The following is a 27,317-nucleotide window of genomic DNA, read 5'->3' on the forward strand; positions in this document are numbered from 1 at the left end:
CGTGTCACGCCTCACTTCCGGGTGAGCGCGGCTGAGAGCTTACTAGCCAATTCTGACTGGTCCGCTGTACTTCAGTGGGCGTGTCGTGGCAGTTCCCATAGAGACCGCAGCCTGCGTTCCACGCCTCGCGCCAGCTGATTGGCTAGTGTTCTCCCTCTCAGCTAACCATTGGCCTGCTGTGTGGTGAAGTCATCTGGCGCCATCTTGGTGCTCTCCGCCTGTGCCCTTTGTTTATGCAATTATATGGGCTGCATCAAATGTGAATGATGTCTTATCTGCTGAACTCGGGGCAGCCAGTTATACACATCAGCGCCGGGGCAGCCGGATAAATCATCTGTTCTTCTGCTCCAGTCATCTAGTGACGTCACAGATTCACAGCTATTAGGAACATTACGGTACAGAGGACTGGCTGATAGCAGAGCCCACCAATCAGGCTCAGGCAGCTGTCACCCAATAGTCATCAGGGGGCGTGGCATCATCCATCTGGACTGTGGCAGAACACAGGGAGCCTCCTGATGGTTTCACTGTGCTGGAAGACATGAGGGGCAGCCTGAGCCTGCTACTGCTCCTCTCACTCCCCCTGCTGGTGTGTGGTGAGTATAACATATGGGGGGCAGCATGTCCCTGCTACTGCTCCTCTCACTCCCCCTACTGAAGTGTGGTGGGTATAACATATGGGGGCAGCATGTCCCTGCTACTGCCCCTCTCAGTCCCCCTGCTGGTGTGTGGTGAGTATAACATATGGAGGGTACCCATCTTCTGTTACTGCATCTCTCACTCCTCCTGCTGGTGTATGGTAAGTATAACACGGGGAGACCTGCCCTGGCTACTGCTCCTCTCCCCCTGGTGATGGGTGGTAAGTATACCAGGAGAGCACCCTTCCCCTGTTCTGACTGCTAGCTCCTTCTGCTGGTTTGTGGTGAGTATAACATATGGAGGGTACCCTTCTCCTGCTACTGCCTCTCTAGCTCCTCCTGCTGGTGTACGTTGATTATAACACGAGGAGACCTGCCCTGGCCACTGCTCATCTCTCCCCCTGGTAATGGGTGGTAAGTATAGCATGAGAGCACCCTTTTCCTGCTACTGCCTCTCTAGCTCCTCCTGCTGGTGTTTGGTGAGTATAACACGGGCAGACCTGCCCTGGCTACTGCTCATCTCTCCCCCTGGTAAGGGGTGGTAAGTATAGCATGAGAGCTCAGAGCACCCTTCTCCTGCTACTGCCTCTCTAGCTCCTCCTACTGGAGTCTGGGGATTTTAACAAGAGGGTTTGCACCCCTTGACTTGTATGGGATGATTACCCCACCTGGGAGACACAGAGGATAGTCTGCTTTCGCTTTCTGTAAAGCTCTTGCAGGCATTGTATGCGCTTTGAGTCCTGTGGGAGAAAAGTGCTTTAGCAATGTTATTGTATTGTAATATATTGTAATTGTGTCACTTGCTGAGGATTTTTCCTTTTTATATAATGAAGCTTGGATTACTGCAGGGTAATTTGATAACTTCATTAAGCAGTGCATAGTTGCTGACCAGATCTTCTCTCCGCAGGTATTCGCTTCCAGGAGTACTTATACTTCCAAGTGCTGAGCCCGGGGGACATCGGCTACATCTTCACCGCCACCCCCGCCAAAGACTTCGGAGGAGTATTCGTAAGTTCTGTGCTCAGCCTTAATACATCGCAGTGACGGATGTGACTTATTCCATGGCCTCTGGATCGCACTGTATACCATGTGTCAGCGTTCTATTAACCACCTTAGCGGTATGGACGAGCTCAGCTCGTCCAGTACCGCCAGAGGGTGCCGCTCAGGCCCTGCTGGGCCGATTTTGATCAAATAAAGTGCAGCACACGCAGCCGGCACTTTGCCAGCCGCGTGTGCTGCCTGATCGCCGCCGCTCTGCGGCGATCCGCAGCGAGCAGCGGCGAAAGAGGGTCCCCCCAGCCGCCTGAGCCCAGCGTAGCCGGAACAAATAGTTCCGGCCAGCGCTAAGGGCTGGATCGGAGGCGGCTGACGTCAGGACGTCGGCTGACGTCCATGACGTCACTCCGCTCGTCGCCATGGCGACGAAGTAAGCAAAACACGGAAGGCCGCTCATTGCGGCCTTCCGTGTTACTTTTGGCCGCCGGAGGCGATCAGAAGAACGCCTCCGGAGCGCCATCTAGTGGGCTTTCATGCAGCCAACTTTCAGTTGGCTGCATGAAATAGTTTTTTTTTTAATTTAAAAAAAACCCTCCCGCAGCCGCCCTGGCGATCTTAATAGAACGCCAGGGTGGGGGCATCATTCTGGTTATTATTATTTGCAGGCTATTGTATAGGGCACAGGAAGGAGGCTGGGCTTGTCACAGCATGGTCATGTGCTCCAGAAAATGAGAAAAAAAATTTTATGACCCACTAAAGAAATTTAAAGCTGGTACACACCTCCAATTTTGATTGGCCAATCACTGACCAATTTTACCACTTTCATGTAGTATGAGAGTTTAACTACACAATCTGCTCATAGGAGTAGGGAATGGCTCGGGAACCATATGTGGCTGTTTTAATGGCTGCATCTGGCTCACAGACAAATCAGTAGAGGTTGATTCACTAAGCTACACTGCTCAAGCAGCGCAGCTTAGTGTGAAAGCGCAAGTAATGGTGGCCATACATGGTACCATTTTTTCATCCAATCTTACCATTTCTATGTAATATAAGGGAACTGCCTAAATTAACCCTTCAGTATATTCACTTAATTTACCTTTATACTACATAGAAATGGTAAGATTGGATGAAAAAATGGTACCATGTATGGCCACCATAACTTTTTCAAAGTAGGCACACTACTGCTGTAGGTGTGCACTACTAACTTACTTGCGCTCCCTCCAAATCTAACAGTTGCTCCAATTGTTCCACTCGGGACCCTGTCAGGTCCAGTGACTTTGTAGGCCGAGATCCCCACACTTTTCTTGGCCCAATAGGCTGCTTGTCACTTGACAGGCAGCCTATTGGGCCAAAGTGCAGGGATCTCGTCCTAAAAAGTGAATCAACCCCCAAGTCAGCAAGCTAATTGTACAAACTGTTAGTCTGTATTTCTCCTGTCTGGTTTTCAGGGAAATTACTGATGTTGCTGAAACCCAAGAGAAGTTGAAGACGTGTCTGACACTTCCACTGCCAGGCGGATCAACTGTATATATATCACCATGGCAACAGGGACAGCCCTCTGCTGCGCATGCTCAGTGTCCCAGTTTTAAACATATTGTATGGCTCTCACGGAATTACATTTTAAAGTATGTGACGTTGATGGCTCTCTCAGCCAAAAAGGTTCCTGACCTTTTGTATTCAAAGTTTGTTGGCCCTCATACTACATGGAGGTGGTAAAACTGACCAATTATTGGGTAATCAAAATTGAACGTGTGTACCTGAAGGGTAAGAGAGTGTCCTGGGGATACTTACCTCAGGAGGGGGAATCCTCTGGATCCCAAAGATGCTTTCCCCTGTCCTCCCCAGCAGAGGGGATCCAGACGGGATCCAGCGCTGGCTCCTCCGAATATCCCCTGCGCAGTAGCAGCTTTCACTAGGGCTCCGGCGGAATTGGCAAGCTGCCTGTGCAGTAGAGCAGACCCCATCAAGCTCGGCTATTTCCGCCTTAGTGAAAACCGCCTATGCACCAGCGCAGACAGGCAAATGTAAATAGTATCGTGCCAGCGCTGGACTGGGCCAGCAGAGGGTGACCGGGGGAAGCCAGTTAACTTATCTATATGTTGTTGGGAGGAAACCCATGCAGACACGGGTAGAACATGCAAACTCCATGCAGATTGTGCCTTGGCTGGGATCTGAACCGGGACCCATCCCTGCAAGGCAAAAGCGCTAACCACTATGCCATCCTTTTGCCCAATGAGTGACCAATTCTACCACGCCAAAAGAGCAAACTTACACAATCTGTTCATAGTATTCACAATCTGTTGGCCCTCAGAGCAGTGGCGTAGCTATGGAGCTGTGGGCCCCGGTGCAAGTTTTTCATTGGGCCACCCAAGCACTCTATACTTAACAATTGATACGGCGCAACGAAACCTGCCAAGGTCATCTACTGTATTAGAGATGCAAGAAGGGGATGGGGAACAGTTTGTTCATGATTACCACTATTCAAAGGATCTATAGAAGTGATTATTACCACCACAGGACCAATAAACCGCTTATAATGTGGTTTAGGAAGGGCCCCTCTGGCCCAAGGGCCCCGATGCGGTGGCTACCTCTGCACCCCCTATTGCTACGCCCCTGACTCAGAGGAAGGGGAGTATCAGCAGAAAATATTGCGAGTTCTGATTCAGCAGATTCTGGGTTTCCTGTGCGCTTAGTCAGTGTCCCTCAGACAAGCCATGTCCCTTTCACAGGTAACTGACAACCTGCATGCTGGAAGTCAGATGGGTCCAGGCAAGGAGAAGAGCTCTCCAGCCCTCTATTCTTCTGCAGTGGAGGGGGTTTCGGATTCAGTAAGGGACTCCTTAAAGGGAACCTAAACTGAGAAGGATATGGATTTTTCCTTATAAAATAATACCAGTTGCCTGACTCTCCTGCTGATCCTGTGTCTGTAATACTTTTAGCCACAGCCCCTGAACAAGCATGCAGATTAGGTGCTCTGACTGAAGTCAGACTGGATTAGCTGCATGCTTGTTTCAGGGTGTGATTCAGCCACTATTGCAGCCTTGAGATCAGCTGGACTGCCAGGCAACTGGTATTGTTTAACAGGGAACATCCATATCACTCTCAGTTAAGGTTCCCTTTAAAGTGGACCTGAACTCTTGCACAGGACAGAAGGAAAACATAGAGAAATACACCCGGTATGTATTTAGATAGTTTAGCCTGTCTAATTCCCCCTCATCTGTGACTAATCACAAGTTGTAATTTGATCTCCCAGCTGTGTCGGCTCAGGAATCTGGGTTGCCTTAGCAGAGCTGTTAATTTATAAACACAGGATACTAACGCTATGTCTGCTTCCATTAAAGCAGGAAGTAGACACACTGCAGAGTTATTGCAGGATTTGTATCAACTGTGACAAATAAATGTTTTTTCTGTAAAGGTTATTATGCTGTTGCTTATGTTTTAGAGCAGAGAGGAAGTTCTGAGTTCAGGTCCGCTTTAAGTTGGTGGGCCTTCCTCTTGAACCTGAGCAGGGGTCAGCGCTGCGTAATATGTTGGCGCTTTATAAATTCAATAAAAAACTACATAAATAAATAGGGGTGCAGACCCCCTAAGTTTTGGATTTGTGCAGACTCGCTAGTACTCACGATGGATGCAAGTCTCTGGGGTCGGGGAGACCACCTAGACCACCAGGGTATTCAGGAGAAATCCATCTCTTCCCACCACTGGGATTGCTGTCAGTCTGGTGTGCCGGCAAACTCGCTAACAGAGAGGAACATCATCATCCAATCAGGCAGTATGACGGCCATTATGTACTTGAACAAACAAGGGGGAACTCCGAGTCCTTCCCTAATCTCAGGTAATCCCCAGCTGGGCAGAACGTTCTGTTTTGTTCGGTCTATTTGAGATGTTCATTTTTAAAGGATACCTTAGCGCTAAATTAAATTAAAAAAGGACGCCTAATATGTGTCTGTGGAGCTGTGCGGACCCTTACTGCACCTCCCGTGCCCTGCATCTCCCTCCATTCTCCGGTAATAATTCAGTTTCTCCTCTTCCTGGTTTGCGTGGTCGGTGACCTCCAGCCTGGACAAACTGTGATGCGTAGTATGTCTGCTAGGGCGCCTTGTGACCACTCTCCCAGCTTCAACGCGTTCTCGTGGACACAAGGTGCTTTAGCGAACATACAGGGAGTGCAGAATTATTAGGCAAGTTGTATTTTTGAGGAATAGTTTTATTATTGAACAACAACCATGTTCTCAATGAACCCAAAAAAGTAATTAATATCAAAGCTGAATATTTTTGAAAGTAGTTTTTAGTTTGTTTTTAGTTTTAGCTATTTTAGGGGGATATCTGTGTGTGCAGGTGACTATTACTGTGCATAATTATTAGGCAACTTAACAAAAAACAAATAGATACCCATTTCAATTATTTATTTTTACCAGTGAAACCAATATAACATCTCAACATTCACAAATATACATTTCTGACATTCAAAAACAAAACAAAAACAAATCAGTGATCAATATAGCCACCTTTCTTTGCAAGGACACTCAAAAGCCTGCCATCCATGGATTCTGTCAGTGTTTTGATCTGTTCACCATCAGCATTGCGTGCAGCAGCAACCACAGCCTCCCAGACACTGTTCAGAGAGGTGTACTGTTTTCCCTCCTTGTAAATCTCACATTTTATGATGGACCACAGGTTCTCAATGGGGTTCAGATCAGGTGAACAAGGAGACCATGTCATTAGTTTTTCTTCTTTTATACCCTTTCTTGCCAGCCACGCTGTGGAGTACTTGGACGCGTGTGATGGAGCATTGTCCTGCATGAAAATCATGTTTTTCTTGAAGGAAGCAGACTTCTTCCTGTACCACTGCTTGAAGAAGGTGTCTTCCAGAAACTGGCAGTAGGACTGGGAGTTGAGCTTGACTCCATCCTCAACCTGAAAAGGCCCCACAAGCTCATCTTTGATGATACCAGCCCAAACCAGTACTCCACCTCCACCTTGCTGGCGTCTGAGTCGGACTGGAGCTCTCTGCCCTTTACCAATCCAGCCACGGGCCCATCCATCTGGCCCATCAAGACTCACTCTCATTTCATCAGTCCATAAAACCTTAGAAAAATCAGTCTTGAGATATTTCTTGACCCAGTCTTGACGTTTCAGCTTGTGTGTATTGTTCAGTGGTGGTCGTCTTTCAGCCTTTCTTACCTTGGCCTTGTTTCTGAGTATTGCACACCTTGTGCTTTTGGGCACTACAGTGATGTTGCAGCTCTGAAATATGGCCAAACTGGTGGCAAGTGGCATCTTGGCAGCTGCACGCTTAACTTTTCTCAGTTCATGGCCAGTTATTTTGCGCCTTGGTTATTGGACACGCTTCTTGCGACCCTGTTGACTATTTTGAATGAAACGCTTGATTGTTCGATGATCACGCTTCAAAAGCTTTGCAATTTTGTGCTGCATCCCTCTGCAAGATATCTTACTATTTTTGACTTTTCTGAGCCTGTCAAGTCCTTCTTTTGACCCATTTTGCCAAAGGAAAGGAAGTTGCCTAATAATTATGCACACCTGATATAAGGTGTTGATGTCATCAGACCACACCCCTTTTCATTACAGAGATGCACATCACCTAATATGCTTAATTGGTAGTAGGCTTTCGAGCCTATACAGCTTGGAGTAAGACAACATGCATAAAGAGGATGATGTGGTCAAAATACTCATTCGCCTAATAATTGTGCACTCCCTGTACTACGTATCCCAGTATGTCCAGGTCGGAGGTCACCGACCATGCCAACCAGGTGCAGCACAGTATGCCACCGTTGGAGGTCACCAACTGCGCCGACCAGGAAGAGGAATAATTTAATTATTACTGTATAACGGAGGGAGATGCAGGGCACGGGCGGTGCAGTAAGGATCCGCACAGCTCCCTATACACACATTAGGTGTCCTTTTTGAATTTAATTCAGCGCTAAGGTATCCTTTAAAATGAACATCTCAAATAGACAGAACAAAACAGAGCGTTCTGCCCAGCTGGGGATTACGGTACCTGAGACAGAGCGATTGAATTTAGCATTGATCCGTGAGCCAGAGAGATTGGTGACGGTACGAATGTGTAATTGCTCTGATCTGCCACAGATGGTGTCCTCTCCTGTCTGTAGAACTCTTTGTGGATCAGGGGAATAATCTTCTACCTCGGTTTTCGTCCCTGAACCCCAGGGGGTCCCTGAAGGGAATAGATATTTCCCTGCAGGAAAGGGAGGGGGTTGCAGAGGGGATACACCTTCCCTCTGCTGAACGTGTTTGATCAGGCCTCTGTGATTCTGATAGCACCAAACTCATAGCCCCCAACTGTCCCTCTTTCGGAGTGACAGTCCCTCTTTGGGAGCCTAATCCCTCTGTCCCTCTTCCTTCCTCATTCGTCCCACTTTCAGGGCTAATGCACTGATCTTTGTAAATATATGTATTTTTCTACTAAAAAAATGTATTCAGTTAAAGGACCACTATGGTAAAAATTTAATATACATGTGTACACCTACAAATAAAAAGTACATTTCTTACAGAGTAAAATAAACTATAAATTACTTACAGTAGGTAGTAGAAAACTGACATTACCGGTTTTGGACTAGTCCATCTCTCCATAGGGGGTCTCAGCGCAGCCTTTATCCTTAAAGAGGAACTGTAATGACAAAACGGCCCCTGGGGGGTACTCACCTCGGGTGGGGGAAGCCTCAGGATCCTAATGAGGCTTCCCACGCCGTCCTGCGTCCCTCGGGGGTCTCGCTGTAGCCCTCCGTACAGCCGTGACGCAATATTTACCTTCCTGGCTCCTGCGCAGGCGCTCTGATGCCTCTCGGCGCCGAAGTAGGCAGTAGAGCGGACCCGACGGAGATCGGGTATTTCCGTCTATTTCCGTGCCGAAAGTCGCCACAGCGCCCCCGCTGGAGCCAGCAAAGGTAAATATTGATCTGACAGTCGGCACAGTCGCCGGCTGTTCGGAGGGCTGCGGCGAGACCCCCGTGGGACAGAGGACGGCGTGGGAAGCCTCATTAGGATCCGGAGGCTTCCCCCACCTGAGGTGAGTACCCCCCAGGGGAGGTTTTTGTTGTTACAGAGTCTCTTTAATAAAGACATTCCCTGAAAAGGATTCATACAAAGATGTGGGCCAGCCTCCCTGCTCGCTGCACACTTTTTTGGCAATTGGACGGAGCAACTGCCATTTATAAAATGCGTTTCAATATGAAGAAAACACTGAGAATCCCCCATGAGGAGATGGAGTAGTCCAAAACCTGTCGGTTCTGTCAGATTTCTACTACTTACTGTAAGTGACAGCAACATGGGAGAAAAGTCATTTATGGCTCATTTTACTCAGGAAGAAATGTACTTCTTATTTGTACGTGTACACATGTATTTTAAATCTTACAATTTTCGCGATAGTGGTCGTTTAGCTCCAAACTTTATTCCCATCCTTTAAGGTGACATGTTTCTTAATTTGAAATGTTAATATTAAGAAAAACTGACGATTATATAAAGGACCAGTGTGGTGTGAATTCTAAAAAGACATCTTTTTTCTTATGATTTTTTAGTGTTACGCGTGGCTAGGGGTGTGGCATGGGCGTGATTAGGGGCGTGGCAGGGATGTGGTTTACAGTGAGCCCCTTTGTCATCTCAAAAAGTTGGGAGGTATGCCAAACTGACCCACAAAGTCCTCTACTTCTCTCGTAGGATCTCCCCTGGGTCCTGCCTGGCAGGGAGGACCTTCTAAATCAGGAAGGATTGGTTTTTCAGCCCTCTCCTGCAAATCTGGCATGTGTAAGGCTAAAGCCGGCCATACACTTAAAGCGAGCGCGAGCCGGAGCACGGATTCAAAAACTGGTACTTACTATGAAGAAAGGGAAGCTTCAGAATCCGGTTGTAACAAGCGGGGGATTGCTGAGTGCTCCCCCCTTCACGTCAGGGCCACGCACCTCCTCTCCTGCCTGGATCAAATACGTGCAATGGCTGCATGAGCCTGCCCATGCATACAAGAAAGAGGCACTGCACAGCCCCGATGTGATTAGCGACAATGCATTGCCGCTAATCTTCCGGGTGGCGGGTGCTCTCAGCGACGGGGGACAACAGACAATCGAGGGAAGCCTCAATTGGATCCTAAAGCTCCCCTCTCTTAAAGAGGAACTCCAGTGAAAATAATGTAATAAAAAAAGTGCTTCATTTTTACAATAATTATGTATAAATGATTTAGTCAGTGTTTGCCCATTGTAACAGCTTTCCTCTCCCAGATTTACATTCTGACATTTATTATATGGTGACATTTTTACTGCTGGCAGGTGATGTAGCTGCTGCATGTTTTTTTGGCAGTTGGAAACAGCTGTGAACAGCTATTTCCCACAATGCAACAAGGTTTTACAGACAGGAAACTGCCAAGAGTACGTACTCAGAATTTCTTTGTGGTAGGGGTTTCACCACAATATCAGCCATACAGCGCCCCCTGATGATCCATTTGTGAAAAGGAAAAGATTTCTCATGTAAAAGGGGGTCTCAGCTACTGATTGGGATAAAGTTCAATTCTTGGTCGGAGTTTCTCTTTAAGGTAAGTATCTGATTTTGTACCTGAGCTTCGGCGCGGGTACACTTAAAAGAGAAACAGACAAAGAATTGAACTTCATCCCAATCAGTAGCTGATACCCCCTTTTACATGAGAAATCTTTACCTTTTCACAAACAGACCATCAGGGGCGCTGTATGGCTGATATTGTGGTGAAACCCCTCCCACAGTGTGATGTCAGGACCATGGTACTGGCAGTTTCCTGTCTGTAAACCTTGTTGCATTGTGGGAATGGGAAATAGCTGTTTACAGCTGTTTCCAACTGCCAAAAAAAAAGCAAGCAGCATCTCCTTCCAGTGACATCACCTGCCAGCAGTAAAAATGTCACCATGTGATGAATGTCAGAATGTAAATCTGGGAGAGGAAAGATTTTACAATGGGTAAACACTGACTAAATCATTTATACATAATTATTGTAAAAATGAAGCACTTTTTTATTACATTATTTTCACTGGAGTTCCTCTTTAACCACTTAAGGACTGCGGTGTTAAACCCCCCCTAGTGACCAGGCCATTTTTTATTAAATGGGCCACTGTAGCTTTAAGGCCTCGCTGCAGAGCCACACATGTCAGCACTCAGCACACAAGTGATTCCCCCTCCTTTTCCCTCACCAACAGAGCTCTCTGTTGATGGGGTCTGATCGCTCCCCCAATGTTTGTTTGTTTGTTTTTGTAATATTTATTACATTTTTTTTTTAAAATAAATTTAACTATTTATATATTTTATAGGCTTCAGCCTATGACAGTCGATCACTTTCCTGCCTACAGAGAGGACAGCCGTGTCACACTTTGCCTTAGATTGCAGCGCTGTAGATAGTTATTAGATGTCGGTTTCACCATCTAACAGTCTCGGAGCGGTGATGGCAGCTCGGAGACTAAAGGCGGAGCAGAGATGTGCACGCATCAGCGCACGCGCTCTCCTGCAAGCCCCATAGGAAGCCATTCACGCCAATCGGCATTGAGCGGTCCTAGGGCTGCCGCCGCCGCTTTCATGCCAATTGGCGCGGAGCGGTCTGCAAGAGGTTAAGCTAGCCATACATCTAAAGATGATGGGCAGATTCGACCAAGAGACGGATCTCTCTCTTCTCAAATCTGATTTTAGCATGAAATTTTGCAGGAATCAGCCCAGTGACGTCACTTCATCGCCCCCCCCCCCCCGGCGCTGTCCCCCTTAGTGTAAAATGTTGCCCCTCCACCCTTGCCCTGTGTATGAAATCAGGTCTTGAATATTAGTCCCATCCCCCTTTATGTCAGTTTTGATGATGGGATTTCTTTCAGATTACCACTATCATTTACTTACTACCAGTGGCGTAGCTAAGGGGCTATGGGCCCCGGTGCAAGTTTTACATGGGGCCCCCCAAGCACTCTATACATAACAATTGATACGATGCACCAAAACCTGCCAAGGGCAACTACAGTGTCAGAGGTGCAAGAAGGGGATGGGAAAAAGTTTAATGATTACCACTGTTCAAAGTATCTATAGAAGTGATTATTATGACCACAGGACCAATAGAGAGCTAATACTGTGAAATAGGGTGGACCCTTCGGGGCCCCTCTGGCCCAAGGGCCCCGATGCGGTGGCTACCTCTGCACCCCCTATCGCTACGCCACTGCTTACTACTAAGGTGGTGATGGATTTTCACAGGGAAGAAGACCATTTGTCCCTCGTTTTGTTCGAATCCCTCTAATGACAAAGAGAAAACAAATGTAGTTCATTAGATGTAAGAATAGACAACTTTGTCCTACCCTTGAAAAGACCCCCTTGGAGAAAAGAGGATCATCTCTTTGTTCAATTTCAAAGAGCCCGCGAGGGGCTTACAGCAGACCCGAACTCCCATCTGATCCTGCCTTGCTAAATAAGGAACATGAAGCTTTAATATGACATCCTGATTTTTTTTTCTCTTTTATAAGTATGAATATTTATTTAACTGATTGCAGGTTGAATTGCATTTAAAGATGGTGTGAGGCTGCATTTGTTGCAGGGATCCTTTGCTCAGAAAATGTAAACAATTTTTTACAACCTAGCTAGGCAATGTTGTATTTTCAAATCTTTTTTTTTTCTTTTAAACAGTGCAGATTGCCTGGCTGTCCTGCTGATCCTCTGCCTCTATTACGTTTAACCATAGACCCTGAACAAGCATGCAGCATATCAGGTGTTTCTGACAAAAATCTGACAAGATTAGCTGCATGCATGTTTCACATGTGCGAATCAGACACTACTGCTGCCAAAGAGATCAGCAGGACTGCCAGGAAACTGGTATTGTTTAAAAGGGAATAAATATGGCAGCCTCCATATGTCTCTCACCTCGGGTTCCTTTTAAGGGAAGGGAACTGATAAATGCATATTACAAATGACCTATTAAACAGTTGTAACCTGCATTAGCCATTCATTATTCTATCTCACGTCTGGATTGTTTCCCCACAGAACCAGCGGTACGATCAGATTCACCTGGTCCCGGCGGATCCCCCGGAGGCCTGTGGGGAACTGAGTAACGGGGCGTTTGTCCAGGGCCAGATCGCTCTGGTGGAGAGAGGGTGAGTCACATGATCAGACACCTGGGGGAGTGGCTCTGGTGGGGAGAGGGGGAGTCACATGATCAGACACCTGGGGGATTGGCTCTGGTGGGGAGAGGGTGAGTCACATGATCAGACACCTGGGGGATTGGCTCTGGTGGGGAGAGGGTGAGTCACATGATCGGACACCTGGGGGAGTGGCTCTGGTGGGGAGAGGGTGAGTCACATGATCAGACACCTGGGGGAGTGGCTCTGGTGGGGAGAGGGTGAGTCACATGATCGGACACCTGGGGGAGTGGCTCTGGTGGAGATAGGGTGAGTCACATGATCGGACACCTGGGGGAGTGGCTCTGGTGGGGAGAGGGTGAGTCACATGATCAGACACCTTGGGGAGTGGCTCTGGTGGGGAGAGGGTGAGTCACATGATCAGACACCTGGGGGAGTGGCTCTGGTGGGGAGAGGGTGAGTCACATGATCAGACACCTGGGGGAGTGGCTCTGGTGGGGAGAGGGTGAGTCACATGATCAGATACCTGGGGGAGTGGCTCTGGTGGGGAAAGGGTGAGTCACATGATCAGACACCTGGGGGAGTGGCTCTGGTGGAGAGAGGGTGAGTCACATGATCAGATACCTGGGGGAGTGGCTCTGGTGGGGAAAGGGTGAGTCACATGATCAGACACCTGGGGGAGTGGCTCTGGTGGAAAGAGGGGGAGTCACATGATCAGACACCTGGGGGAGTGGCTCTGGTGGAAAGAGGGTGAGTCACATGACCAGACACCTGGGGGAGTGTCTCTGGTGGAAAGAGGGTGAGTCACATGACCAGACACCTGGGGGAGTGGCTCTGGTGGGGAGAGGGGGAGTCACATGATCAGACACCTGGGGGAGTGGCTCTGGTGGGGAGAGGGTGAGTCACATGATCGGACACCTGGGGGAGTGGCTCTGGTGGGGAGAGGGTGAGTCACATGACCAGACACCTGGGGGAGTGTCTCTGGTGGAAAGAGGGTGAGTCACATGACCAGACACCTGGGGGAGTGGCTCTGGTGGGGAGAGGGGGAGTCACATGATCAGACAGCTGGTGGAGTCAGTGTTGCCAACTTAGTGACTTTGTCGCTATATTTAGCGACTTTTCAAATCCCTCTAGCGACAGTTTTTTTTAAAAAGCGACTAGCGACAAATCTGGCGACTTCTTCTTGTGTTACTGACTCTGATGTGTCTGTACTGACTCTTCTCAACTTGCCACAGCAGCTGCCGCTGCCGGCCCCTCCCCCCGTCCCAAAGCACTCACAGACAGGCCCGTCCTCTCGCAGGAGTCCCCCCCCCCCCCCCCCCCCCCAGCTGCAGTTACAGCAGGAGTCTGCGAGAGGACAGGCCTGTCTGTGAGTGCTTTGGGACGGGGAGGGGCCGGAATCGCAAATTGGAATCGCACATGGGATTTGCAGTGTGCAGGAGGCCTAACCCTCGGAACGTGTTTATTTTAAGCTTTTTTTTTTTATGACATTGCATTATACATACTTTGTACAGCACCATGGAATATGTAGGCGCTTTATAAATTAATAATATAAATAAATAAGGTCACAGTTGTAGTTTTAAAACCACACTCTGCCCCATATGCAATTAACTTTTTCTCCTGAGTTTTCTCCTAGGTGACATTTCAAACTTTTTCAACTTTTTGTAAAGTGCCGAAAAGTTATTCTAAACCAAAGATGCAAATTATCACCTAGGTGAAAACAGGAGAAAAAGGGAACTGCATCTGGCCCTCTGTCTTTTAAAGTCATTGGGAATCGATATAAAAAAAAAAAATCAGCCAGAGGGGAGGCTCTGGGTTCTATAGAGCCCTCCCACTCCTCTCCCCAGTGCAGATGTTCCAGGCCAGCGCTGTCCATCCCCCTGCAAGAGCTTTGAGGCTGATTAGTCAAATACAGCTTTGATCATCCTCTGAAGGCTTCGGAAAGTGCTGGCTGTCCTGTTTGAATCCCCCGCCGCAGGGAACTTCGGAAGTCATCAGGTGCCGAGTCCTCCCGAAGACAGGTGGCTCCATACTGCACAGAGAGAACCCTTGCGCATGCATAGTATGGAGCGGCCCATCCTCGGGAGCACTCGAGCTCCTGAAGACTTCCAAAGCCTCCTTTGGCTGCAGAGAGAGCAGTATTTGACCAAACTGGTTGAATACCGCTACCGGGGAGCCAGTGCTGGAACGGGGACCGAGAGAGGAGCAGGAAGGCTTTATAGGACCCAGAGCCTTCCCTCTCCTTAGGGAAGTATCTGGCTGGAATTTTTTACAGATTCCCATTGATTTTAAACTATAAAACAAAGCAGAAATAATGATCCTTTGAACTTTTCTACAGTAAAACCTTATCTCAAGCTGTCTCTCACTGTTTTTTGGCTGTTTCAGTGCTTCAGAAAACAGGATGTATTCGACCCAGTGGGCCAGAGAGCTCAGAGAAGCTGTTTTACAAAAAAAAAAAAAAAAAACTTCAGTTGTTATCTAATTCTTCCTGTACTGGAAAGTAATATGATACTTTTTTTCTTTGCTACTAATGTTTTCTTTGTTAGAAACACACAATTCATTATATCTCATCATATTTTCATTTCAGGTTTGCTTTTAGTGTCCCAAATGAAGCATTGAAAGTCATTGAGTATATATGTTTGTATTTTACATTTTTTTTTTTTTAAAGGACAACTGAAGTGAGAGGTATATGGAGGCCGCCATATTTATTTCCCTATAAGCAATACCAGTTGCCTGGCTGTCTTGCATTCCTCTGTCGCTAATACTTTTAGCCATAGCCCCTGAACAAGCATGCAGCAGATCAGGTGTTTCAGACAATATTGTCAGATCTGACGAGATTAGCTGCATGCTTGTTTCTGGGGTGATTCAGACACTACTGCAGCCAAATAGATCAGCCGGGCTGCCAGGCAACTGGTATTGTTTAAAAGGAAATCAATATGGCTGCCTCGATATTCTTCTCACTTCAGTTGTCCTTTAACTGCAAGATCTGATGCAGCTGGAGAGGGAGGGTTTTTACTGCATTCTGAGTGGTTCTTTTTCATGAACACTCTGCAGCCGCAGCTCTAGTAACGCTTCTTTTGTGTCATTGGCAGCGGTTGCTCCTTCCTGTCTAAGACGAGGGTGATTCAGGAACATGGCGGCCGGGCGGTTATTATCACGGATAACGCATCGGAGAATGACAGCGTGTACGTAGAAATGATCCAGGATAACACCGGGAGGACGGCGGAGATACCGGCACTCTTCCTGCTCGGCAGAGACGGGTAAGTACGGCGTCTGTGCTGAGAGCGGTGCAAGGAAAGCTTCTGTAAAATAAAATGCCAGTTCTCCCCGTTCCTGCTCAGTCGCTCTGCATGTTGTGTTGTGAAAGCTGCTTTGCTTTACTCCCAGCTGTTGGTGAGATGGAAGTGATTATCCCAGGCCTCATAGGGCCCAGTGTGTGAGGATATCTCCTCCTTGTGGAAGGCCTGCGTCATTGCAGTATCCCCAGAGAAGCAGGCAAACAACTGACTAGAAGGGGCCGCAGCGACAGATAGTAGTATGTAATATATTAATCAGGATACCCAATTTTATGTTAATTATCCTGGTTTCAGCTTCAGAAACACTTCCTGTATTTCTATATTGCTGTACACTATATTAGCAGCTAACCCCGCCCTCCCAGTCGTTTTTAGTTTAGGCTATGAGGTCACACAGTCTTCTCCTCCCAGTGTACTCTGGGAGACCAGTTCACAACAAGCATTCCGCAGAGCTGCACCTGGCAGCAGTACAGATGTTGCCACCATTGATAAATGTCAGAACGTAAATCAGAGAAATAGAACATTTTACAATGGAGAAACACTGACTAAATACTCTACAGATGAATATTGTAAACCGTAAGCAATCTTATTCATGACATTACTTTCAGGAACGTTCATATTTCATGTACTTCAGCTTAGCAGTTGTAGAATGTAGGAAATAAAACAAAAGCGTTTTAAAGGGGACCTGAATGAAATGTAATAACAATGACATAAATTGTGATAAATATGAGAGGCTTACCTGAGTCCTTGACGGCAGACCAAATCCCCTCAGCCCTCATGACAATCTTTAACGAACTCCTGCAGAAGCCGAAAGACCACCATATTGAGCTTGTTAGAGCACACAGAGCTCTCAAACCGCCTGGAGGTGATACAGATCCACCGAGGGATATCATATGTTGCCTACAATCCTTCCCCCTAAAGGAGGACATAATGAAGGCCGCACGCGGACAAGACACTATAACCTTTAATGACCAATCTATAGCTATATACCAAGATCTTTCTCCAATAACCTTGGCAAATCGGAGAGCCCTTCGACCCTTATTGAAGCTTCTCACCGAGAAAGGAGTACGCTATAGATGGAAGTTCCCCTTTGCCCTTTCGGTTACGGTAGATGGAACAGAACACCTCCTGAAATCGCCAGCAGGCCTTGAAGACTTCTGCTCAGAGTTGGGTATAACGGAACCGGCCTTACCACTTTGGTATGCGGACTACCGCGTCAACACGGAAAGTCACTCTTCCAACTGCGACACGACTCCATTGAAGCAACGCCTCAACACCCCCAGGAAAACAAGATCTGCTCGCAAGCACCCTAACAGAGATGATTATGATCGTAATGAGAACCCTGAATCGACAGAAACTCCAGCGTGAACTGAACATTTACGTGAAGTATCTTTCATTTTTTCTTCCTTTTCTATGGGGACTAACTCACTATGTGAGGTTTACGGTTTATCATAGCAATTACATAGTCTTGCACCTACTATAGTAATACTGGGGGTTTTGCTATATATCTGTTCAGGTTATATACATACTTTTGCAATGCTTGTTTCTTCTAGACTAGATGTGTGTTACTACTATCTGTGTTAAGAGTATAATAGCGGTTGAATAAGTTTAATTAGAATCTAAGACTGCCATACCTTGTCTCTGCTACATATAACATAAAGTGACCAATGAAGGGATATGCTTCTCCCTGAGATTGGGCAGAGGAGCCCAACGTTCATATATGACACTCCACTAACTCCTCTTCTGCCCGGCCTCTGAGAGAAATCCCTTGTCTCTATATATTTACCTCCCGCCCCACGGGGAGATTCCTTACATTAATAAGCAATAACTCAGGTCTGGGTGCTTTCAGCTGTTTAGTTAAGTTAACTCTATCTTATATACAACGTGAGACTGGTAGACTCACATTTGTAGTGACATAGGCTGCTTTGCTTGCGCGCCTCTCTAGTCCCACAGCAGAGGCCTCTCCTAGTCCTCTGACCATATCTCACTCTAAGGAGTGTGAGCTCTGTTAATTCAGAGCCCACACGTGAGAATAATTTCCCTTTCTTTAAGATCGCATTGACTTTATTAGATCAGTTCTATTTGATCTCGAGCTTTGTTTTAAAGTATATTAAACTTCAAAGACAGTCATAAAACATAAATACAACTCCAATTTACTTTCTAACCACTAGGCTAACCTTTTCTTATCTCTGATATACACATCTAGAGTCCTCCCCTTCATTCAATTGCACTTTGGTATATCAAAATTTGCCTAGATACGCTTTGCCTTTTGAGATGTATGTGGGTGCTGGAGTGGATCTCCTGCATCTCTTCCTGGTTTTTTCCTTTTTCTATTGCACCTATATCTTTCATAGTATGAATACTCCTAAAACTCCTAACTGGAAATTTATTTCCATAAATGCTAACGGTTTAAATATACCAGAAAAAAGGTCCAAATTTCTAGAATATTTGAAAAAAGAGGGTGCAACTTTCGGCTTCTTGCAGGAGACCCACTTTCGCACCTCCTCCATCCCCAAGCTCTACTCGAGACACTTTCCCACTTCATACCATGCCACGTCTCCCCTGGCGAGGACAAAGGGCGTCTCTATACTAGTTCATAAATCTATTGATTTACAAGATGTTCAAATAATGAAAGACCCAGAGGGTCGCTATCTCTTTGTACAAGGGAAAATACAAAACCAGACTATTACCTTAGCTAATATCTACGCCCCTAACAATAAGCAGGTGAATTTTTTCCAGTACATCATCAGTCGCCTTTTGTCTTTCACCAGGGGAGTATTAATCCTAGGGGGAGATTTTAATCTCCCTCTCAACCCACTTCTAGATACATCCACCGGCACCTCCTCAATCAGATATCAGGCACTCAAAAAGGTCAAGGAACTCTTGAACAGGTTGATGTTGATTGATGTATGGAGACTCCTCCATCCAGACGAAAAGGATTTCTCGTTTTTCTCCTCGGTTCACAAACGCTACTCCAGGCTTGACTACTTTTGTATTCAGCAGAGGGACGCTGTTTTACTCCAAACCTCAGAGATTGGGGCACAAACTTTAGCCGATCACGCACCTATAGCTTTTGTGATGAAAGCTCCAGTAGCTTTACCCAAATCATACTCCTGGAAACTTAACCCGTTTCTTCTTGCAGACAAGACGGCTGTAGCTGGAGTGAAACACCGACTCTCTGACTATTTTATAATTAATTCTAACACTGAAACAACACCGTTAACTGTGTGGGAAGCCCATAAGCCAGTTATCAGGGGCGTATTCATAGCCATGGGGTCAAAAGCCAAAAGGGAGAGAGAGGCGGGTATCAATACACTGCATGCTAAGATTCGTGCTCTGGAAGCAAAACACAAAGCTTCACTAGCAGCCCAATCCCTCCAAGAACTCATACTATTAAGAAAGCAACTACACAACATGCTCTCGCATCGACTGAAACGTAAATTCCTACTTTCAAAGGGCATCTTTTATGAGCACGGCAACAAGAGTGGCTCCCTCCTAGCGAAAGCCTTAAGAATCCAAAAATCTAAGAGCCATATCCACTCCCTGATAGACTCTACTCAGACTAAAAAGATAAAAATTCCCGAAATAGCAGAAGAATTTAAAACTTTCTATCAATCTCTCTACAACCTCCCGACATCTCCCATGGGGGACAACACTAATACCCCTAGATCACAGGAAATGATTAAATTCTTAGAGTCTTATGGCCTTGACAAGCTCTCGGATGATGAAAGGAAACAACTAAACGATCCCATCTCTTTGGATGAATTTCTTTGTGCTACAAACTCTATGAAACCAAATAAGTCCCCAGGCCCAGATGGCTTAACAGCTCAGTACTACAAGCTTTTTGCTGACACTCTGGCTCCCCACTTCCTTACAGCCTTTAACGCTATTAAAAGTGACTCCATACCTTCTAAGCAATTTCTAGAGGCTCACATTGCTGTGATACACAAAGCAGGAAAAGATCCACAGTCATGCGCCAGCTACCGCCCTATCTCCCTCCTAAACAATGATGCCAAACTCTTCGCCAAGATTTTGGCGACCCGCCTAACGCCTATTTTGGAGTCCAGAATACACCATGATCAAGTTGGCTTCCTGCCAGGGAGAGAAGCTAGAGACAGCACTATGAGAGCCATAGGAATCCATTCATTTTTATCTAAGCAGTCAGTGGAGGGATTTTTTCTCTCCACTGACGCTGAAAAAGCTTTCGACAGAATAGCCTGGGATTTTTTAAAAGCATCACTACAACACATGGAATTAGGATCCCAAATGCTAAACTGGGTATTCCTACTCTACTCCAATCCATCGGCAAAGGTAAGAGTGAATGGATTCCTATCTGACTCCTTCACTTTGACTAACGGTACACGACAGGGCTGCCCCCTTTCGCCCTTGATCTTTATAACAGTCCTTGAGCCTTTCCTGAATAGCATTCGCAAAGACCCTAACATTGGAGGTGTCAACATAGGAGGTGAGGAGCACAGAGTCTCAGCATTTGCAGACGACTTATTATTTTTTCTCACCCAGCCTAAAATCACACTACCAAATCTCATTAGCAAAATAAAGCTCTTCGGTCTCCTGTCAAACTATAAGATTAACTTCACTAAATCTTTCGCTTTAAACATAACCTTGCTTCCTGAAATAGTGAATAACTTAAAAAATGCCTTCCCGTTTCAATGGGCTGATACCTCTATAAAATATCTAGGTATCCAATTGCCAACCAACCTATCACGACTGTATGACCTAAACTATCCGCCACTACTCACCTCACTCATAGATGACCTTAAAAGATGGGGACCTAAACCTACTTTGTCATGGTTTGGTAGGATAGCCTCCATTAAAATGAACATCCTCCCACGTTTTCTGTACATCAGCCAGGCTATTCCCATCCACATCCCCAAGGCTTTTTTCTTAAGCATCCAAACACAAATATCCCTGTTTATCTGGGGGAAACGTCCAGCTAGGCTAAAACAAGCCATTTTGTCACTAGACAAACCTAATGGAGGCATGGGCCTACCAAATTTTTGCAAGTACCACCAAGCTTCAATCCTAAGTAGAATCTTGGAATGGTGTTTCTTGGACTCTAAAAAGCGCTGGAGGCAAGTGGAACAGGCACAAGTCAACATTCCACTACACACCTTACCCTGGGTCCCTAAGCCATCTCCACCTGATCTTTATAAAGCTAACCCTCTTGTTGCCGCTACCTTGCTGACACTCAGGGACGTAGCAAAACCGGGTAAATTGTTAACATCAAACCCAGGCCCGCTTACCCCGATTTTACTCAATCCAGGCTTTGCCCCAGGTTTAGACCCATTTTTCCTCCCAAACCTCCTAAACCGTAATCTCAGAATAAAAGATGTAATCTCAAATGGCAAATGTATACCCCTTGATTCCTTTACACTACTAACCTCTGATAAAAAAATACCCTTCTGGGCTTTCCTACAATTAAGAAGTTTTATCTCCTCTCTACTCAAAACATATAAGGTAGCCAGACCTCTGACGATTTTTGAACTACACTGTATAGGAGAAAACCAACACCGACATACAGTCTCCCTACTGTACAATTTGCTGCTAGGCCTCGAGATACCCGACTCTCTCTCCTTCCAAAACAAATGGGAATCTAGTCTGGGCAAGCAGATCCCCTCTGATTTATGGGACACAGCTTTGACAAACATCCATAAGGGCTCTTTAAACGCCAATACCCAAGAACTGGGATATAAGATCTTGACCCACTGGTATAAAACACCTGATAAGTTATACAAGGCTAAATTGATTCCGAATGACAACTGTTGGAGATGTTCAAAAGAGGGAGGCTCTCTCCTCCATATATTCTGGACATGCGGAAAAATTCAACCCTTCTGGCAAAATGTACACGCCTGGGCTCGGAGGATCTCCTCTGTCCACATCCCCTTCACTCCAGAAGCCTACCTACTTCACATGATCCCCTTCTCCTCTAAATCATACAAACGCTGTGTGTTGATACATTTACTAAATGCAGCTAAAGCCCTGATCCCCTTACATTGGAGATCAGACACTGTACCTACTATGGCAATGTGGTGGAGCCGAGTGAATGGGATTGCGGATATGGAGGAGATAATCCTGGCAGCACAAGACAGGATGGATCTCTACGTGAAAACGTGGGCATTATGGTATGATTTTAAAGACTCACAGGAATATAAAGATGTAATGCAAGAGGGAACCTAACCTCATAATGCAGTTGATGATGTAGATATGGGGAACCCCCTAACTCTCTCTAGATGTAATATCCCCACATACACTGGTCACTGCTACACAGCCCAAAGTCCCATTAGATTGTTTGACTGCTGAATACATATGCTGCTAAATTCTGAACTGATCACCCCATACACTGTAAAGTCTGATGCTTAATGCTATCTTGAAGATTGTACCCATTATTAAGGTTATATTATGCTTCATTCTCTTTGTCTCACTGTTTACTATGTCATGTTACCATTTTGAAGACAATAAAGCTTTGAAAGTGAAAAAAATTGTGATAAATATTAGTACTCCACTGTTTTCATTTTTACGCCTGCTGCCAGGTGGAGGGTGCCTTCATATGCTGGTTGGAATGTGCCAATTGCCAGCCAGCTCCTCCCCTCAGCCCCTCCCTCCTGGATATGCTTATTAGCTGTGGGCGTGTACACCTACACAAGTGCTTGTCTCCCTGTGACAGTGTGTGACTCTGAGCATTGTTATCTTTTTATGAGAAAAAAAAAGACCCATGGTGGTGGTGGGGGGAGGGGGGGGGGGGACTCCAGAGGGGTAGGTGATTACCACTGTGAGCTGTCCAGGGCACTGCTACGCAAGTCATTTGTGTCTCCCCCTGGAACCCCCCCTCCTGGCTTACCTTTCAGGGAGTACCTGCAGAGAGGGAGCAGAGAGGCTTATCAGCTCCCAGCATGACTAGCACTGCCCCTCGCTACCTTCCTCAGCAGCATGTCATGTGTGTCTCCCCCTGGAACCCCCCTCCTGCCTTACCTTTCAGGGAGTACCTGCAGAGAGGGAGCAGAGAGGCTTATCAGCTCCCAGCATGACTAGCACTGCCCCTCGCTACCTTCCTCAGCAGCATGTCATGGGGAGGGGCTAAATACATACAAGGAAAAGATGCCGTATTTCAATTTTTAAACCGAGGCTTAAATACACCTACAATAATGAATACCAATAGGGGTGCAGTGGGAGTAAATGTTAAAGATAACCTGTATGGGTAAAAGTGCCCCTGGTGGGTATTTACCTCAGGAGGGGAGGCCTCTGGATCCTAATGAGGCTTCCCTTGTCCTGCTGTGCCGCCTTGCTCCAGTGCTGGCTCCTCCAAACAGCACACGGCCATGCTATTTCCATCTGAGTTCCTGCATAGTACCAGCTTCCTCTCGGGCTCCGGTGTATATAGCCGAGCCCGATCGGGTCCGCCCTATTGCACAGGGGACTCACGCCTGCACAGTAGAGGCTTCCCCCTCCTGAGGTAAATACCCCTCCGGCACTTTTTACCCCTTAGAGGTACACTTTAAGTGTTGTTGCTGATTGTTTCCTGTGCCTCTCCTCAGGTACATGATTCAGCGCTCGCTGGAGCAGCATGGACTTCCCTGGGCCATCATCTCCATCCCGGTCAACGTCAGCAGCATTCCCACCTTCGAGCTCAAACAGCCCCCCTGGACCTTCTGGTAGCCCCTGCCCCCAACCGACCCTCCCAAGGACTTTCTTTCCCTATGATTGTATGAGGTCCATGTGTGTTCCCTCATGTGACCAGCAGGGGGCAGAGCATAGGATTTAGATATGTAAGGGATCCATGTTGACTGCCCTCATGTGACCAGCAGAGGGCAGAGCATAGGATTTAGATATGTCTTCCCTCCTGTGACCAGCAGAGGGCAGAGCATAGGATTTAGATATGTAAGGCGTCCATGTTGTCTTCCCTCGTGTGACCAGCAGGGGGCAGAGCATATGATTTGGATATGTAAGGCGTCCATGTTGTCTTCCCTCATGTGACCAGCAGGGGGCAGAGGATAGGATTTAGATATGTAAGGCGTCCATGTTGTCTTCCCTCATGTGACCAGCAGGGGGCAGAGGTTAGGATGTAGATATGTAAGGCGTCCATGTTGTCTGTTCTCATGTGACCAGCAGGGGGCAGAGGATAGGATGTAGATATGTAAGGCGTCCATGTTGTCTTCCCTCATGTGACCAGCAGGGGGCAGAGGATAGGATGTAGATATGTAAGGCGTTCATGTTGTCTTCCCTCATGTGACCAGCAGGGGGCAGAGGATAGGATTTAGATATGTAAGGCGTCCATGTTGTCTTCCCTCATGTGACCAGCAGGGGGCAGAAGATAGGATGTAGACATGTAAGGGCTCTCACTCTTGTGAAGCTGGTCTCTGAGACTCTTGTTTCTTGTCTTTTTCCTGTATGCTGAGATTTCTGGTCTCAGATGTTCAGAATAGCACAATCCTCCTTTTTTTATAACTGTCGTCTCAGAAGGTAAAAACACAAATTGCTAAGTTTGTGATCAAACAGTAGTCGGGCTGAAGTCGCTCATCTGCTTGTGAACTACAAATCCCAGGCTGCACTGGAAGCCAGAAGCCCACAGTACTGGGAATCTTATGGCCACACCCACGGCAGCAGCTGACCACGTCCCCTTGTGCTTATGAGACTTGTTGGTGAAAATTGTTTTGTTGTAATGATGCACACTAATGATCCAATTTCCTGTCCGATCAACCAATTGATCTGGCATTGTTCGTGGTACTGTTTGACAATGAAAGATCAATAATGGTCGTTCTGTTGATCCAATTTTTGGATTGATACCATTCAGCAGGTCAGATACATTTTTCCTCTTCACTCGTAGACTCTAATGATTGTTTCCCACAGATCACATTTATCAGATCAGCCATTTGATCGCTTAGGAAATTGGACCCGTTGGTGGGCATCTTAAAGTACCCTTGGTTCTGGTAAAAACACATTGATTGAAGCCCATGATAGGCTAGATCAGGGGCGTCACTAGCCCCAAAGATCAGTGGCACGTGCCCCGGATCTATTCTGGGGTCCCCGGATGTCTTGCAGGCAGAGTCAGCTGTAGTGCCTCAATGGAAGGGTATGCTGGGAGCTGTGGTGCATCAATCAGGGGTATGCTAGTATTGTGGTGCATCCATGTGGGCATACTGGGTGCTGTGGTGCCTTTATGGGGGCATGCAGGGAGCTGTGGTTCTTCTATGGGGGCATGCTGGGAGTTGTGGTGCCACAATGGGGGGGCCAATGAGAACATGGGAAGGGGTCCACTAGAAGGTCAAGGAATGCTATGGGGGACTGCCAGATAACCTGGCAGCAGGCCAGCCCACCCAGCAGAAATCCAGACCAACCAGCACAGAAGCCAGGTAACTCTGCCTAGTTATGTTTAAGTGACACTCCCTATTTCTGCAATATGCTGCATTTTACTTGTATTAATGGAGAGGGGGCTTCATCCAACATTTTGCTGGGCAGGCCTGCTTACACCGCTGTTAAGTTCATGTAAATTAGACTCCAACCATGACCACACCCACATTATGGTGCATGGCCACACCCATTTTTTGTCTGGAGTGCCCAAAAATGCCCCGGATCTCTTAGGGTCCTAGCAACGCTTCTGAGCTAGATTAGACCCCCCCTGAGTGTTCTCATTGTCCTCAGCCCCCCCCCCCCCCTTCCCTTCTCGGTTCCCTTACCTCCGCAGCCCCCTGTAAGTTCCTCCAAGCAGAGCCATTCTGCACTGCGCAGGCACAAGTTTCACACTGTGCCTTCTTGCTGTGCTCACGTGGTATTTCACTGGAGGATTCCATAGAGTATGAAGGAGGGGAGACCCTGAGGACAACAAGGAGCATCAGGACACTTAAGTAAGAGGTAATGTAGCCCGCCACTGGCTTCAAAAGAACATCCACATTTGCTAAAAAATGCTTTAATGTTCACTATTATTACACAACACATTCCGTCAGGGGGGGGGGGGGCAGAGAGGTGGGGGGACAGACAGACAGAGGGAGGGGCAGGAGGATAGATGGTGGGGGCGGAGTACAAAGAGGTAGGGGGGGGCAGACAGGGAGGAGCGGGAATACAGACAGTGTGGGAGAAAGGACAGACAGACAGACAGAGGGAGGGGCGGGAGTACAGACAGTGTGGGAGAAAGGACAGACAGACAGAGGGAGGGGCGGGAGTACAGACAGTGTGGGAGAAAGGACAGACAGAGGGAGGGGCGGGAGTACAGACAGTGTGGGTGAAAGGACAGACAGAGGGAGGGGCGGGAGTACAGACAGTGTGGGTGAAAGGACAGACAGAGGGACGGGGGAGGACAGACAGAGGGGGCAGAAGGACAGACAGGCAGAGAGAGGCAGGGGTGAGAGTACAGAGAGGTGGCGGCTCCGAGAGGCAGACAAAGGGAGGGGCGAGAGGACAGAGGGTGGGAGGGGCAGGCATACAGAGAGGTGGAGGTACAGAGAGGCAGAGAGAGGGCGGGAGGACAGACAGAGGGAGGGGCGGGAGAACAGATAAAGGGATGGGCGGGAGTACAGAGAGGCAGACAGAGGGCGGGAGGACACACAGAGAGGGCGGAAGGACAGACAGAGGGAGGGGTGTTAGAACAGACAAAGGGAGGGTGGATGTGATGTGTGGAGAAAATGCATGGTGAGCGTTCTTCTGCCTGTAATGGACACACCTTTTGTTACTGCATCTCAGGCCTCTTGCACACTACATGCGATTCCGATCAGTGATTTTGTCCTGCATGCTGCGTGTTTTCTGCTTGTGTTGATGGCATTCAGGGAAAGTTGGAATGGGAAATAGGATTTGCGATTTGCAGTGTGTAAGACCCTCCTAGTGATCAGCTGGAAATGATTCCATCCCCTCTCATATATAGCGCTGCTGCCTGGTGGGTGCTGATCTGACCAATGTCCGATCACCACCTCAGCTGCCTAACAATGATACTGTCACTTACAACTGTAAATTTCTTAAATAAAATCCAGTGTTTCTAAAACCTTCATTTCTTGGTTGTCCTTCATTGGCGAAGCCCCGACCTTCATGCAAAAGATTGTTTATATAAATTGTGTGGACATTTGTGTTGTATGAGGGCGGTAACTGCTCGGGTGGAGCACCATGCAGTATACCGAGATGGTCCAACACTCCGGGACGCTCAGCATCGCAGCCCCGCCGTACACACATTAACTTCACAGCAGGGACGGTCCCAACCAGCTGAGGACCCTCCAGTGTACAAGGCTTAACCTCCTTGCCGGTCTAAAATATCCGGCAAGGAGGCAGCGCCGCACTTTTTTAAAAAAAAAATTATTTTT

At 47.2% G+C, this 27,317-nt stretch overlaps 1 protein-coding gene across 1 annotated transcript; it reads left to right on the plus strand.

Annotated features, from left to right (window-relative positions):
• Positions 1 to 20: 20 nt before the first annotated feature.
• On the plus strand, positions 21 to 25,975 carry PRADC1 (protease associated domain containing 1). The gene is made up of 5 exons (XM_068274185.1): positions 21 to 593; positions 1,543 to 1,643; positions 12,630 to 12,739; positions 15,817 to 15,984; positions 23,571 to 25,975. Exons 1-5 carry the CDS (start codon positions 539 to 541, stop codon positions 23,689 to 23,691), a joined length of 555 nt encoding a protein of 184 aa, XP_068130286.1. The 5' UTR covers positions 21 to 538; the 3' UTR covers positions 23,692 to 25,975.
• Positions 25,976 to 27,317: the final 1,342 nt, after the last annotated feature.

Source organism: Hyperolius riggenbachi, chromosome 1 (assembly GCF_040937935.1).
Source record: "Hyperolius riggenbachi isolate aHypRig1 chromosome 1, aHypRig1.pri, whole genome shotgun sequence".
Taxonomy (NCBI): domain Eukaryota; kingdom Metazoa; phylum Chordata; class Amphibia; order Anura; family Hyperoliidae; genus Hyperolius; species Hyperolius riggenbachi.